This window comes from Bos javanicus, chromosome 23 (assembly GCF_032452875.1).
Source record: "Bos javanicus breed banteng chromosome 23, ARS-OSU_banteng_1.0, whole genome shotgun sequence".
NCBI lineage: Eukaryota > Metazoa > Chordata > Mammalia > Artiodactyla > Bovidae > Bos > Bos javanicus.
Window position 1 is genome coordinate 31,954,345 of NC_083890.1, and position 14,038 is coordinate 31,968,382.

The 14,038-nt window shown below is 44.3% G+C and overlaps 1 protein-coding gene across 1 annotated transcript; it reads right to left on the reverse strand.

Annotated features, from left to right (window-relative positions):
- On the reverse strand, positions 1 to 13,144 carry LOC133236966 (butyrophilin subfamily 3 member A2-like). The gene is given in 15 exon segments (XM_061399305.1): positions 1 to 890; positions 3,079 to 3,105; positions 3,587 to 3,613; positions 3,981 to 4,007; positions 4,091 to 4,111; positions 4,289 to 4,365; positions 4,367 to 4,487; positions 4,977 to 5,087; positions 5,475 to 5,756; positions 7,154 to 7,205; positions 7,207 to 7,502; positions 7,737 to 7,826; positions 10,795 to 10,845; positions 11,128 to 11,993; positions 12,945 to 13,144. Coding segments are annotated over 14 exon segments (1,356 nt in total). The 5' UTR covers positions 11,282 to 11,993; positions 12,945 to 13,144; the 3' UTR covers positions 1 to 870.
- Positions 13,145 to 14,038: the final 894 nt, after the last annotated feature.

Consider the following 14,038-nt stretch of genomic DNA (forward strand, 5'->3'; position numbering starts at 1 on the left):
TACATTGTAAATCATCTGTAAATGTTTTATTATTCAATGCCCAGCCATCATTTACTATCTGAGTGACTTCTAGGAAGTGAGATAATAAAGCAGTATCAAACTCAACTGTCCATATGGAATAAATAAGTGTATTAATATTAGTAGAGTGCTTCACACTGTGTGTGCCTTTAGCATTTTATGGTTGTGATTTGTTGCTGCTGTTAGGGAAGAGACCCTCAGCTGCAGGCTGGGCAGGGAGAAGCAAGGACGTGACTTCAGCCTGAGGCTCTCCATTCTCTTCAGCTGAGCCCAGGACCACTGGGGTTTCCAGGGAAAGGTCAGGTACTAGGCCAGGAACACCAGGACTCCCTGTTCCTGTTGACACTGGGCAAATGGTCAAGGCAGTGGGTTCCAAGGTCAAAATCCTGAAAACAGGCCACAGAGGCCCGGAGAAGGAGGTATGCGGGAAGGTGTAGATATGAGATGCATCCACAGTGTTGTAGAAGGAGACTTCACCAGTCTCACAGTCCAGGAAAACCCCCAGTTTTTCAGGAGGGCTGGCAACAGTCAGTTTGGTCCGGGGCTAAGTGAGAGTCCGGTAGTCATTCTCATCAGACAGCCCTATAGTCCAGAAGTCATTCTCTCATCTCATTTTAATCCAGCATTTTCTCTTCACGTCCTCCCTGTACACCCCCACATGCCACTCTTTCCTGTCCACCTCCACCTCCCAGTAATGTCTCCTTGACGTGAAGCTCTTGCAGCCAAGCACACAGTAGTACCAATCAAATCACTCGGGGTTGTCTGGCAGATTTCAGCGTTCCTCTGCCCCCTGCAGGCTCCTCTGGTCATCAGACACGAGCAGGATGGGGTTAACTGTGTTGGGATCCAAAATCACATCCTCTGCAGAAATTCTGGGGGGGCAGGATCATGGGTGAACCATTGTTCCTAGATCTCAGAGCCTCAGCCCTCAAGCCCTGGATCTGGTTGAGGAAGCCCAAGTCCAGGGCTGGGTGCCCATAGACTGCCCTGAATGTAACCCTCTCAGCAACACCAGAGGAAAGCCCTAAGGGGCTAGTGTTCAGTAGGAAAGGGGAAAGTGATGAGCAACACCTAGAGCTGGCTCCTTCCAGCTACATTTTTCCTGTTTCTCTCCCTGAAGTGACTCTGCCCACCTGTATTTCATAGGCATAGATGCTTGCTAAGTCGTTTCAGTTCAGTTCAATTCAGTTCAGTTGTTCAGTCATGTCTGACTCTTTGCGACCCCATGAATCGCAGCACGCCAGGCCTCCCTGTCCATCACCAACTCCCGGAGTTCACTCAGACTCACGTCCATCGAGTCAGTGATGCCATCCAGCCATCTCATCCTCTGTCGTCCCCTTTTCCTCCTGCCCCCAATCCCTCCCAGCATCAGAGTCTTTTCCAATGAGTCAACTCTTTGCATGAGGTGGCCCAAGTACTGGAGTTTCCGCTTTAGCATCATTCCTTCCAAAGAAATCCCAGGGCTGATCTCCTTCAGAATGGACTGGTTGGATCTCCTTGCAGTCCAAGGGACTCTCAAGAGTCTTCTCCAATACCACAGTTCAAAAGCATCAATTCTTCTGCACTCAGCCTTCTTCACAGTCCAACTCTCACATCCATACATGACCACAGGAAAAACCATAGTCTTGACTAGACGGACCTTCAGTAGTGTCCAACTCCTTGTGACCCAGTGGACTGTACCTGCCAGGCTCCCCTCTCCATGGGATTCTCCAGGTAAGAATACTGGAGTGGTTTGCCATACCCTCTTGCTGGGGATCTTCCTGACTCAGGGATCAAACCCTCATCTCTTACATCTCCTGTATTAGCAGGTGGATTCTTTACTACTAGTGCCACCTGGGAAGTTCGTGCTCCATAGGCATATGGGTTTAAATTTCAATCCTTGTGCTACCACTCATGAAGTGAATGTCTTTTCTCTTTTTTCCATTGACCCAAGCTGTATAATATTTTAAGCCTCAATTTTCTTATCTGAAAAATGGGGCTAAAAAATACTAATCTTTAGGGTAGAAGATAACACACATTGTGTATTTGGTTTAGGGCCAGGCATAGAGGAAGTCCCTGATGTTTTAATAGCTGCCAGTCCTTTTCTGTGCTAAGGGGCATTATGTTGAGGGTTTCATGTGCTCCCAGGCCCACTCTCCATGTTCTTCTACCTTTTCTGGACCCCGGAATCTGTCCTCTTTGGACAGTGACACTGGGCTCCCTTGCCTCTGGTCACCTGTTGGGTTTGGTCAGTGGGAGGCACTAGCTGAAGATTGGAAGGAGCAAGAAGAGAGGCATGGCATTTATTTCCTCCTCCACTTCTTCTCTGCCAGCTTCAGGGAGTGATGCTTGACCAAGGGGATGACTCATCTCAGGCTGCCCGCTCTGTGAGCTACAGCTTCCTGTGGGCCAAACACTCTCCTCCCCATCTCTTCAGGCCCAGCATGGTGACAGCACCCAACTGTTGTGAACCCTTGGGGACTGAATAGTCCTTTGTTGGTTTCCCTTTGCTCTCTTTCTTCCCTTTGTAAATAGTTTATTCTTTAAGCCCTCTTCAACCACCCATTTTGAATATACCGTCTCCTTTTTGCTGGCTTTTTGACCAAGTACACGTTCATTAGCTCATTTAGTCTTTACCTCAACTCTCAAATAAATAGGAACTACAATCATTGTTTACAAGTGAGGAGACTGAAGCTCAAAACATCAAATAACTTGAGGACACACAGTGGCAAGAGGTGGCATATGGACCTTGGGAAAGGACATGACCTTTGAACATTGCTTTCTCTCCTTGGTCACGTTGCATCTGCACTCTCGCTGCAATATTAGTTTACCCTGCCTGTCTTTCCCCTCACCTCCACCGTTGATGCCTCTTCCTTCCCATAAAGATCTGTGGAAGCCCAGGAGACCAATTCTTACCAGTTCTCTGGGCACTCAGTGGAAGGCTGCTGGAGACTGAGATCTCCAGTCAGAACTCTCCCAGTCACAGGAACTTGCTGTCCCAGAATCTCAAGATGTGGAAAAGAAAAAGGGAATATGGTCCCTCGGGTTTTCATCCTGGGGGATGTACAGTGATTCACTCACCAGCTTGGAAGAGGGCCTTCTTCCACTCTGAAAGAAAGGAGACACAAAAAGGAATGCTCATTAATTCTGATCTTTCCCTCACCCATTCTCCTCACTGAGCCTTTTCTGTGTCCCTTTCTTCAGTCTCTTCCTTCATCTACAGCTTGGGTAAATCAGGCATAAAACCTCTCAAAAATGGTGGATTTTCTTCACTCTATTGTGCTGGGGCTGCAGGTGACATGGCCAGGCTATACTAGGCTGTGTGTGTGTGTGTGGGTGTGTGGGGGTGTGTATGTGTGTGGGTGTGTATGTCGGCAGGGCAGGGAGTGGTTAAACTGCCCAGACACTATATCTGAAGGTCCTCTCTGAGGCTGTAGAAAAGCAGGGATGGTACTCCCCACAGAAAATGAGCCTCTGGGTTAGATCTGAGTATTCCTACTGCAAATGCCAGTGGGTCACGCAGCAGGGAAAAGGTTTAAATGTTTATCTACCTGTGCCAGGAAACTCAGAGAACATCCAGGTCACTCACCTGGATAGGTTTGAGACTTCTCCCCACCTACAATGGAAGAAAGGTAGAGACATTACCTGAACTCTGTCATTTCTGAGTCCTTTCTTTTTACTTTTGCCTCATCTCACCTTCTTTTTGACCACTCCACCCTTCCTACCTTCTGCCTGTGCCTGTTCAACTCTCACCTCCCCTCTCTTCTTTAGGGAAGGAGATTGAAGGCCCCTTTCTCTATTAAAAAAGAAAACACTCTCTATTCTCCCTACCAAATACTTCCCCCTCTCCAGTCACCCATATTTCTTCTCCTGGGAAAAAGGATCCAGAACATTTCTTTATCCCGGTGAGGAACCTGGCTGGAAAATATATGGGCAGAGACAGTCTTATATGTGAATTCAGAGAAAATGTCAGAGCCACTTACGAGTTATGTACTGGACCTTTCTCCACTCTGAAATGGAAGAAAAATGGTGAGTCATTAAGTTGTAAGTCATAGGAAGATGAGCATAGGTCCCTGGGGGAATCAGAACTTACCGAGCTCATACTGGAGCATCTCTGGAAAAGAAGCAGAAAAAAAAAAAAAAAGTACTGTTATCGGGGTGGAAGGAGGAGGACCTCTAGAAAATAAATCTTAAAGATGACCAAGTGCTGGGTTGGGTGCGAGAGGTAGGGATGGGGTGAGGTGATCCAGCTCCCTCCTGCAAAACAGGACTCCCTCTCCAGGTCAGATACCTTTTATTCTTTGTTCTTGCTCCTTTTCTGCCCAAGCTGTTTCTTTTTCCTTTTTCGCTCTTTCTTTCTCCGTGAATAGTCTCTTTTTCTTTCCTCTGTAGACACAGGAAGTAACCAGCTCCAGCAAGAAGCAGCAGAGAGACCGTCAGGGTCCCTGCAAAGGCAATGATCCAGCGCTGGGCCCTGCTGAAGAAGGGGTCTGCAATGGGATCCAGGCTTAGCTTCTCTCCCTCAGGACAGGGTTCATGGCATTCATCTCCTGATGTTAAAATCTTTCTCTTCCTAAGTTCTCAGAGACCTTTAGGTAAGACTTTGGGAAGCCCCGCAAAGGTTTTATAGATACAATAATAACATAATACCAGAACTTGTCTTGAAATGTCTGTCTCTCACATGTAAATCTGTTATGTAAGCATCATAATCAAGTTTTTTTCTTCTTAAAATTTATAATAAGTTACATCCACATGGTTCCACTATCAAATAAAAGCACATAAAACATTATCCGAGTCTCCTGTCCACTCATACAAGTTTTAATACACATTTCTCTAGTGAGTGAGGTTGGACACTCTTTCATGTGTTATTCCTTTTCTGTGAACTAATAATTCATCCTTTGCTCTTTTTTCTACTGGTTTGTACTATATTTTAATGGGATTAGCATTTACTCTAAATTATGAGTTGTACATGGACCCACCTGCCCCCAACTTTGTCATTCGTCTTTGCTTAAGGATCCAATCTTCGCCACTTCTCTCCAGTTCCCATTGCCTGTCACCATTCCTGGCACATAGGAAATGCTCAGTAAATCCTTGTGAAGTAAACAGGAGAAAACAAAAAAAAACCTAGTTCCATTAAAGGCTCTGGAACTCAGCTCAGTGACTCACTTTCACTGTATACCACAGAGACGCACACATCCCCCTTTCATTTCTTTTTTCAAAATTTATTACATTTTTTTGTTTTTATACTTTTCTCTTTTTTAATATGGCTATACTAGATTTCAATTGGTTAATGTTTAAATTGTCATTTTGTCTAATTTTCTATAGATTAAATTTTACATATGTCTCTTTTAAGGAATTTTTTTAAACTGAAGTATAATTGACTTCCTTATATTATATTAGTTCCAGGTGTTCACATCCTTCTTCTTCCAACAGCCATGGCTCCTCACAGTACACCTGCAACTAAGCAGGGTACTCACTTGCAATGGAAATCCGGGCTGTCTTTTCCTGGTTGAGGAGGGGATTTCTGATGATACAGGACACCCCTTCCCCAGAGCCACCTTTCACAATTACAGATGATGTGACTGCATACAGGCCCGCTCCATCTGCAGCCGGAGGTGCCGTCACAGCTGGCATGTTCTGGCCCTCGGCATCTCACCACTGAATCTGGGGCTGGGGATACCAGCTGGTGGACTTGCACCCCTGGTGGATCTCTCCATTCTCATGGCCCATCACTTGAATGTGAAGGTCAGAGCCCAGTGCTGTGGAAAGGATGAATGAGCCTCAGTTCTTGGGAGTGTCCTGTGGTGAGGGTCTCAACAGGAGTTGTATGGCACACTCAGATAATTAAACTCGAGTTTTCTAAGAAACTGTTTGCAAAAGGGTGGTCATAATGAGGAGAAAACTACGTGGAATAGAGCAGTACTCCAGGGCCAGGAACAATGGAGTGTTACCACCCACCCCTAAACCCAAAGGGGAGTGAAGAGGGAGCTGTTTTGAAGACCTAAAGTGGGAGAGACATGTAGAGAGAGCTTTCATAAGAGGAGTTGTGATCTTCTGGAAGGGCATGTAGCCAGCTAGAGGTGGCCCCGCAGTGAATAAGCCAGGGGCATAAGTACCCTGACCCCTCTCTCTTCCTGCTTCTACCTTCTGCTATGGCTCCCCATGGACCAAACCCAGCCAGAAGCTACATGGCAAGAGAAGGAGATATGTCCTGAGAAAGAGATATGCAACGCTTGACATGGAATATGAGTCTAGTCTTGGTGTTCTCCTGTGGAACACAAGCAATTTCATGGAATATCAGCATCAAAGGGCCCTTTGTCACTATGACAGGTGAAGACACAAGACCAACAAAAATCATGTTTGACGATAGAGAAAAATAGAGCACTGTCCCAAACATAACCTTGACCAAACATTCCCCTATCCTGGCTGAGTGACACCACTCCTTTACTAGTCCCAGATTAGCCTCACTCTAGTCTTCCTCCTGCATAAGATTTATGAAGTTATCCACCCACAGAAATATACCTCCTCCTCTCTGACAGCATCCCATCCAGAGCAAAGCCCATTTCCATAAAGCTTGCCCTAAATCTCCTAACAGAAGCCCAGAGTCTATGCCAAGTCTCCTCTATCACCCTCTTCCTGAGACCCCCATGCTCCCACAGGGCATGCACTGCTCCTCCTGCAACAAGGATTGAAGTCAAATGGTCCAATTGCAAGTGTGCTCTGAGGCGGTGTGGTTTGGAGAACAGTGACAGCACAGATGCTGCCCTTACAGGTCAGCCTCCCAGGGCTCATGGTGGTGAGTACCTGGAGGGGCCCCCAGAAGCCACCTGGAAGGCAACTGAACCCAGACAACCATGCACCATCTCCAAGGAGATGTTTTCCTATCCTTCCCATCCTGACCTTCCATTCCCAGTTTAGACCCTGGCAGTTGGCAGGAGGGAGCTCTTTACTTGACAAGATAGTGTACAGGAGGGGGGTCTTCCTGGAGGAAGACCTGCTTCTTTCCTGAGGGTCTCAGAGAAACAAAGTCAGAAGACAGAGGAGGCAGTTCCTGATGATCAGCCAAGAGCTTTGAGAGGTGGATTTGGAGCAGAAACTCTGCATCTGTTCCTAGGTCCCAAGAGGAATACACTCAGAACAGAACTTGAAGGCTCACCTGCAACCTTCAGCTCCAATAAGGCTTTCTCATAGAAGTTGCTGTCTTGGAAAATAGCACAGGTAGTTTCCACTGTCAGAGGCTCTAACGTTGTGTATTCGGAGAACAGCTTTCCCTGCAGTGATGTCATCTCTTAAAATCTCAGTTCTCCCTTGGTACTCTGCCGTCTGTCTGTCTTCCACTTCCTTGCCATGTGCATACATGAAAACCACCTGCCTGAGGCTGGATCGCACCCACTTCAGTTCCATGGTCTCCACGCTCATCTTTGGGGACAGGTGACAGGGCAGCTCGGCGTCTTCACCCACCCTGACCAGAATGTGGCCAGGGGGTCCAATCACAGCAAACTGAGCTGGTCAGAAAAGTGGGGGTGGGTAATTCCATGAGGACATCATGGGAAGGGGTTGTCTCAGGCTTAGAAAAGCCTAGAGAGGAATAGGATCCTGACAGAAGGACATTTGTCTTAATGGCATGTGAGCCTTCAGTTTGCAACAGGACTTCCAGGAATGAGGGGATCAAAGGTTCTGACTGGGTGCAAACAGGTAATTATCTGCTTCCAATACAAAACAGCAGCATTGTTCCCTACCTGAGCAAGGAGTCAGCAGTTGGTCAGAGATGAGGCAGATAAGGAGGTGAAATGGAAGGAAGTCTAGGCACCAAGCCATTTTCATCAGTGCTGCAGAGAGATAGCAGAAAGAGTCAGGCAGAAATACCACCTGGAAGAAGATGGAGAATTCTGTGTAGGAACCTCTGCCTCCCCAGGGCTGACTCAGGGAGAAACACAGGATAAGTAGTGTAAGGACCCATGATCCTCCTCTGCCAAAATGTCTGCTTGGGAGTCTCTTCACCTTTGAGTTCCCACATGGAAAACCTCCCGTAAAAATATGTATGTTAAGTGTACAGACAGTAACCCTAACCCATCAAGACATCCTTGGCTCTACTGAGTATATTCAGAATCTCTACACTCGCCCACACTTCCCCAGCTATGTCAGGTCCAAGCCTCCACCATCACACCCTGATTAATATAGGACTCTCCTTTTTGGGTCCTCCAATTCTGCTTGTGTTCCCTACAGTCTCAGTACAACATCCAGAACATTCCTTGAGTCACATCCTGTCACTCCTCTGTTCAGCACCTTCTGTGGGCTCCCATTTCATTCTGAGTAGATGCTGAAGTCCTTCCAATGGCTGGCATGGCCCTCCTGGAGCTACATGCTTCACTTCATCTCCAGGCACACTGTCCTTCCTACTGTTCCTTGGACAGAACACGATAGAAGACCTTGACCTTGACTCTTCCCTCTGCCTGGAACCCTCTTCCCCATACATCCACAAGCTCACTCTCTCGCCTCCTTCAAGTCCATCCTTTAAAGTCAGTTCCTCTATGAGACCTTCTCTGATCACAGAATTGTGGTAAACTGTTCCCATCCCCCTCAACTTCTCTCTTTTTCCCATTGCATTTTCACCAGTGAACATATCATACATTTATCATCTGTCTCCAGCTGCTAGAATGTAAGTTCCACAAAGCAATGATATTGGTTTATTTTGTTTCCTGATGTGTAAGACACCTGTAAGAACGGTGGTGGTTCACATGAAACCCTCAGTGAATATTTGTTGAGTTAGTGAATGGATGAGGGCTTACATATTAAACCATCAATACTCACTAGCATTTTAGTTCAGTTTAGATGATCAGAATAGTTGGGTGTCATCCAACTAATGAGAGGAGGGGAGGTGGAGAGTTTATGGAGATAAGCATTTTTCTGCATAATGATAATACTCTTTTGGCCTGGCTTAGAGAGCAGAGCCTGGCCTCCTGTGCTTCCACTGGGGACTTAGTTGTATTAAAGCATTTATTCTTATTTTTCAATAAAGTGGTTTCAAAGAGCAAGCCTATCCTGGACATGCAAGTGTTGCAACTTGGTAAGCCTTTAGTGAACTCTTTTCACAACTGTTCTGGGAATTCCCTGGTGGTCCAGTGGTTAGGTCTCTGCATTTTCACTGCCAGCTTCAATCCCTGGTTGGGGAACTAATCTCATGCATGACCAAAAAAAAAAAAAAGTTCTTTGGGGGGAAACATTTGTTCTTTAGTGGGAGAAACATCTCTGGAAAAAAAATGGTTCACTTTCTTTTTTCCCTTTCCTCCTGTGTTTATCAATGCTCCTTGGCAGATGGCCTGCCTCTGGGCTCACCAGCAATGAATAATTTCCCTATCTTGGTCTTTGCACTGCTAGGGAAGTGCCTTTTAGGGGTGGAGATGTAATTGTTGGCCCTTGCACAGAAGGGCAAATATGTCAACTTCCAAACACACAGCAGACCAGTGCAGCTCATGCCTCTATGAAGTGCTGGGGTTCTCCCAGCACAGAGGCAGGGCCCCTGCAACTCCCCAGTTCCAGCCCAGTGTTTCCAAATGTATCTTGGTCCATAAAAGCACCTCCACCTTGTGTGATAAGAGAAGTGTGGGGCCCTTGCCAGCTAGCCAGGCTTGATTATAACTGGAGTTCTAACTTGGCTTCCACTCCAACCACACCAGAGTTGTCTTCCTCCCTATATAGTGGAGAGCCTGAGAGTCGATTATTCCAAGACTAAGAACTCCAGATGGAACCCTCTCCTTTCTCCCATCATGTATTCTTTCCTTCCCTGAAAATGTCACATGAAATGGTGTGCTGACGAATGACTCAGGGTGTGCCCATCTGTCTCCTCTAGGCCCAACCCATGGCCATCACAAAGTTTACATCACTCTCCCATTAGACTGTGGTCCAAGATCCTGGCAGATTCCCTGGGTCAATCAGAGGCTGAACCTACCACTTCTTTTTTTTTTAAGTTTGGGCTAAGCTTTTCGGCTTGCAGGATCTGGACCACTGCCAGTGAAAGTGCCTAATCCTAACCACTGGACCTCCAGGGAAGTCCCATGAACCTACCACTTCTTAACCCCAAGGCGAGTGAATTGGAGAGTTAAGAATAAGGCTGGGTCTCAACCAGGCATTTTCATTCCTTCAACAAATGTTTATCGAGCACTCACTGTGTGCCAGGCCCACTATGTGTTAGATGTTGGAAATGAAAAGCGTGTGGGAGGTAAGTCATGGCACTACGATTCAGCAGCTCTGTGATTTCAAAAATCTGCTTGAACTTCAGTTACTCATGACACATTATGAAACAGGAAGTTTAGAATGTACACAGTTGATTTAGTAATTTCACTTCCAGATATCTGGTCTAGCAAAACACTTGCATGGGTGCAGAGAGAATTGTGTGTAAGGCTGACACTGAAACATTATTTTTAAAAGTGGAAAAAAAAAGGGGGGGGGGGTAAACAAGCTAACCAGCCACTCTAACCACTAACAGAAGACTGGTTGGTTAAATAAAGGCTGATCTGTATGAGGGAACTCAGTGTGGCAGTTAAGAGTAATTTATAGTCACTAACCCAGAAAATAAAGATATATTAAATAAATAAAAAGCACACTGCAGAGAAAATTAATGATTATATTAAAAAACAAAACCTAAGTTATTGATTTGTATGTACATGTTTATACCTTGGACTTCTCTGGTGGCTCAGATGGTAAAAAATCTATCTGCAATGTAGGAGACTGGGTTCCATCCCTGGGTTGGTGAGATCCCCTGGAGAAGGGCATGACAACCCACTCCAATATTCTTACCTGGAGAATCTGCATGGATGGAGGAGCCTGGCAGGCTACTGTCCAAATCACCTTAAAAGAGATCATGCTAAACTGAAAATCGAAGACTGAATGAGAGACACTTTTGTGCTTTGCCTCCTACCTTTGAAAATTATTCGGATGTTTTCAGTTTTAAAAGTTTTCATGTTTTACTTAGCAATTAAAATTTTTTACAAATAATTACTCTGACTGCAACATATTGGTTGTTCAGAAAATACCAACTCCTGTAAATCAACTGTATGTCAATAAATAAATAAAGTCTCCTCACACTAATTCACCCTAAACAAACCAGTATCAGGCCCGCATTCACAGTACCTGCTACTCTTAAACCGGCCTTTGAGAAGAGGCCGGCAGAGGGAGGTGAGTGGGTTGAGGAGGAGCTGGGAGCAGAAATTTGTCCAGCTGGGTTTTTTTGGGAGCCTGCATGAAACTCAGACATATCCTCAGACAAAAGATTGCCTTTCACCATATCTTCTGCTCTTCAAAACTGCTCCCTAAGATGCTAGAGAGAGGATATTATTATTATTATTATCATCATTATATAGGTAACAATTTCAATGCTGTCCTCAGAGTGAGGAATATATTTTCACTAATTTTGGGGGGATGTTATTGTTTTTTTTTTTTTACTCCTGATTATAGACTGAAGAAGGAATTCATAGGGCCTGGACTCCATCTTAGGCCTGTTCATGCTGATCATGCTCAGTCACTTTTCCAACGGATTCTGAACTCTGTGTTTATTGCCTATGAAAACAACAACAGAAGGATAAGTCCCCCTCCAGACAGGGGAACCTTGAAGATCGTATCTAGGTTACTCATCGCCTAAGAGAAAACATACACTAATCACCCCTTCCTCCAGACAGGCCATAAATTTTTCTATATCTATCAGAGTGTAACCTCAGGTTTATTGATTGTTGGCTAATTGTTTGACTGTTTGAGCACATGAGCACATAGCATGTGAATGATGGGGTTATTGGGATTGTATTTTCCTTGGTTTATGTAAGTTTCAAGGAATTTGGAGTGGTGGGTTCAGACACATACACATGGGGTATAAAAGATTTTCACAAATGCTGGTTAGGGTCCTTGGCTAAGAGGAGACTCTGCCTTGGGCCCGCCGGTGTAATAAACTGCACTCCATTATCTGCATTGTTCTTCTGAGTGAGTTTGTTTCCCGAAACTCGTGGCTACAACAAGACAACATCAAAACATAGAAAAATAAGAAGGAATAAAATTTAAATAATCTGTGATAGTAATCATATACTTTGCTTCATGGGACTATAAGGATTTCTGGAAGTATTTTGACCATAGATATATACTAAATGCCTGAAAATTGTCAAAATTATCATTTGACCCAGAAATTCCACTTGTAGAAACTACTCTCAAAGAAAAAAAAGTCAAGTATTAACACAAACATTCGAGTTTAAAGCTGTTCATCATAAATAAGATTCAATAGCAAAATGTAGATACAATTTAAATCTCCAAATTAAATCCAGCTTTGTTACAACTAGAAATAAAAACTTTTTTTTAATTTAAATTTATTTATTTTAATTGGAGGCTAATTACTTTACAATATTGTATTGGTTCTGCCACACATCAACATGAATCCGCCATGGGCATATACGTGTTCCCCATCCTGAACCCCCCTCCCACCCTAGAAATAAAAACTCTTTATTAAAAACATGATTCCAAAATCCCTTTCATGATTGGACAATGTGTTTGTATCCATTCTCCAACTGTTGCATATGTTGATTCAGATTTTTTAAATTACAAATAATTCTATAATGAACATCTTTACATGCAAATCTTTAAGGCATATCTTTTTTCAGAATCTCTTAGAACACATTCCCAGAGATGACTAGGAGAGATAAGAGTCTTTTGCTCCTTTTTGATCACAGTAATTGATCACAGAACATGCAATCAGCAAGCTTTTTTCATTCACACTGTGACTCTCCCACAAATGCTCAAATTCAGGTCTTTAGCCTTTGCATTGCCCTGCTGTCTCCACCCCCTCATCCCCTTACTACAGCACACCCGAGCCCCCATCACTTTCTCTGGGCAAGGCCCACTCTCAGCTCTTCAGCCTCCCTCCTTCCAAGGCTTATCACCCTGGATTTTACCTATTTTCCCACACTTACCTCTTGGCAATCCCATCTGAAAATTACATTCCACAGAGTAAAGATAATCAATAGTTCCTCATTATAAATAAGAGTCTCTTTTCTCTGGAAGAAAGGAAAAAGTGATGCATGCTGTCTCTGGCAAAGAGTAAGAATTGGTCTGTGAAAGAATTAGTTTCAGATTGGCTCAGAGGGGTGGTTCTCATCAGTTGCTGGGTAGAAACCAGTGAGGAGGTTTGAAAACTGAAACTATATTGTGTTGTGAAAAAAAATCCCAGCCTAATTCTCACTTTGTATCACTCTGTGTTTCCCTAATTGAATCATTTATGCATATTTATGTATGTATAAATCAGTATTTATTATATACACCTGCTTTATGTCTTAAATATGATAATAGATTTATTTTTTCTCATGAAAGATTTACTTAGTAGAGAAATAAAAGGTTTGAATGTGTGAAGAGGGGAAGACATGCATTAATTAAAACATTTCTGTGGTTTTTGGCTAACGTCTGTTTGCATGTACAGCAGACATGGAGGGGAATATATTTTACAACAGAGGCAAATGAACAGAAAACCAAACCCTCTCCACCTTTTTTAGAACCTCTGAAATTCAGGTCTCAGATTCATTATCGAATAATATAATTTTCACATTTTCCAGAGCAGTGTTCTGGTGACTGATTGGCATATTTTACATTTTTCAGAAAAATTCTTATTTGGGGTGTTGCTGAGAAGGCTCATGAACCCTCTGAGCCTTATTTGTGCTAATTTCATATGTATTTCTTTCTCCTCTGCCAGCAGGATTCTTAATCACCGAGGTTAGAGTCTGGCTGGTCTGTGGGTACTGTTCCTGTTAGTGGTCTTTGGGACAAAGTGGTCCTATCTGTGGCCTAGAGCCCCCCAAGACAATTTGTTTGCCTCTTGGGACAATGAATAAAGCTCAAGGGACTTCAATATGGCTTTGCTGATGGAATTTAATTATATATATGTATATATATGCTGCTGCTAAGTCACTTCAGTTGTTTCCGACTCTGTGCGACCCCAGAGATGGCAGCCCACCAGGCTCCCCCGTCCCTGGGATTCTCCAGGCAAGAACACTGGAGTGGGTTGCCATTTCCT